The 678-nt window shown below is 64.3% G+C and overlaps 1 protein-coding gene across 1 annotated transcript in view; it reads right to left on the bottom strand.

Annotated features, from left to right (window-relative positions):
- Positions 1-326: 326 nt before the first annotated feature.
- Positions 327-678, bottom strand: part of LASP1 (LIM and SH3 protein 1) — a 20,824-nt gene continuing 20,472 nt past the window's right edge. Inside the window, exon 4 of the mRNA XM_010013452.1 lies at positions 327-586. Coding sequence (XP_010011754.1) covers positions 327-586 — 260 coding nt within the window. The remainder of the gene's footprint in view (positions 587-678) is intronic.

Genomic DNA, 678 nt, shown 5'->3' on the forward strand with positions numbered 1-678 from the left:
GGTCCCAGCTGCTTCCCCCTGCCAGGAAACACCGGGATGGCAAGAGGGGGGGGAGCCTGAAGAAGGAAAACTGCGGCGTTTGGTCTCTCAAGCCCCCAACATCCCTTTGCAGACAGTCCCTTGGTCCCAACAGAGCCAGAACAAAGCTGAATTGGCGAGAGAGAGAAACACGGAGTAACCGGGATGTCGGGATGCGGCTCCGGTGAGCAACACCAGAGCACGTGGATAAGGGATGCTGAGGGCTGAGAGACGCACACCCCGAGAGGCCGGTGGGGCCGGGGGCTCGGCTGTGGGGATCAGCCCCACGCCCCGTTCCCTCCCGCGGCTCAAATGGCCTCCACGTAGTTGGCGGGGAGCATCCCCGTGTCCCCCGTGCGCTCCACCGTGCCGTACATCCACCCGTCGTCGATCTGCTGCACGTTGATGATGGTGTCACCGTCCTGGAAGGAAACTTCATCTTCATCGGCTGCGTTGTAGTCGTAGACAGCGCGGAAATACTTCTGTGGGGAGAGAGGGGTCAGCGGGGAGAGCCCCCCCGGGCACAGCACACGAGGAGCCCCACGCGGGGGCTGCGCTGGTTCCAAGCAGGCACCCCCCAACCCCATCACAACTGCTCCTCTCCTGCACGGGGAGCAAGCGGAGCAAAGCCGGGCCCGCAGGGGTGCACAGGGGGCTGTA

The sequence above is a fragment of the Nestor notabilis genome, unplaced genomic scaffold, assembly GCF_000696875.1.
Source record: "Nestor notabilis isolate BGI_N333 unplaced genomic scaffold, ASM69687v1 scaffold16754, whole genome shotgun sequence".
NCBI lineage: Eukaryota > Metazoa > Chordata > Aves > Psittaciformes > Psittacidae > Nestor > Nestor notabilis.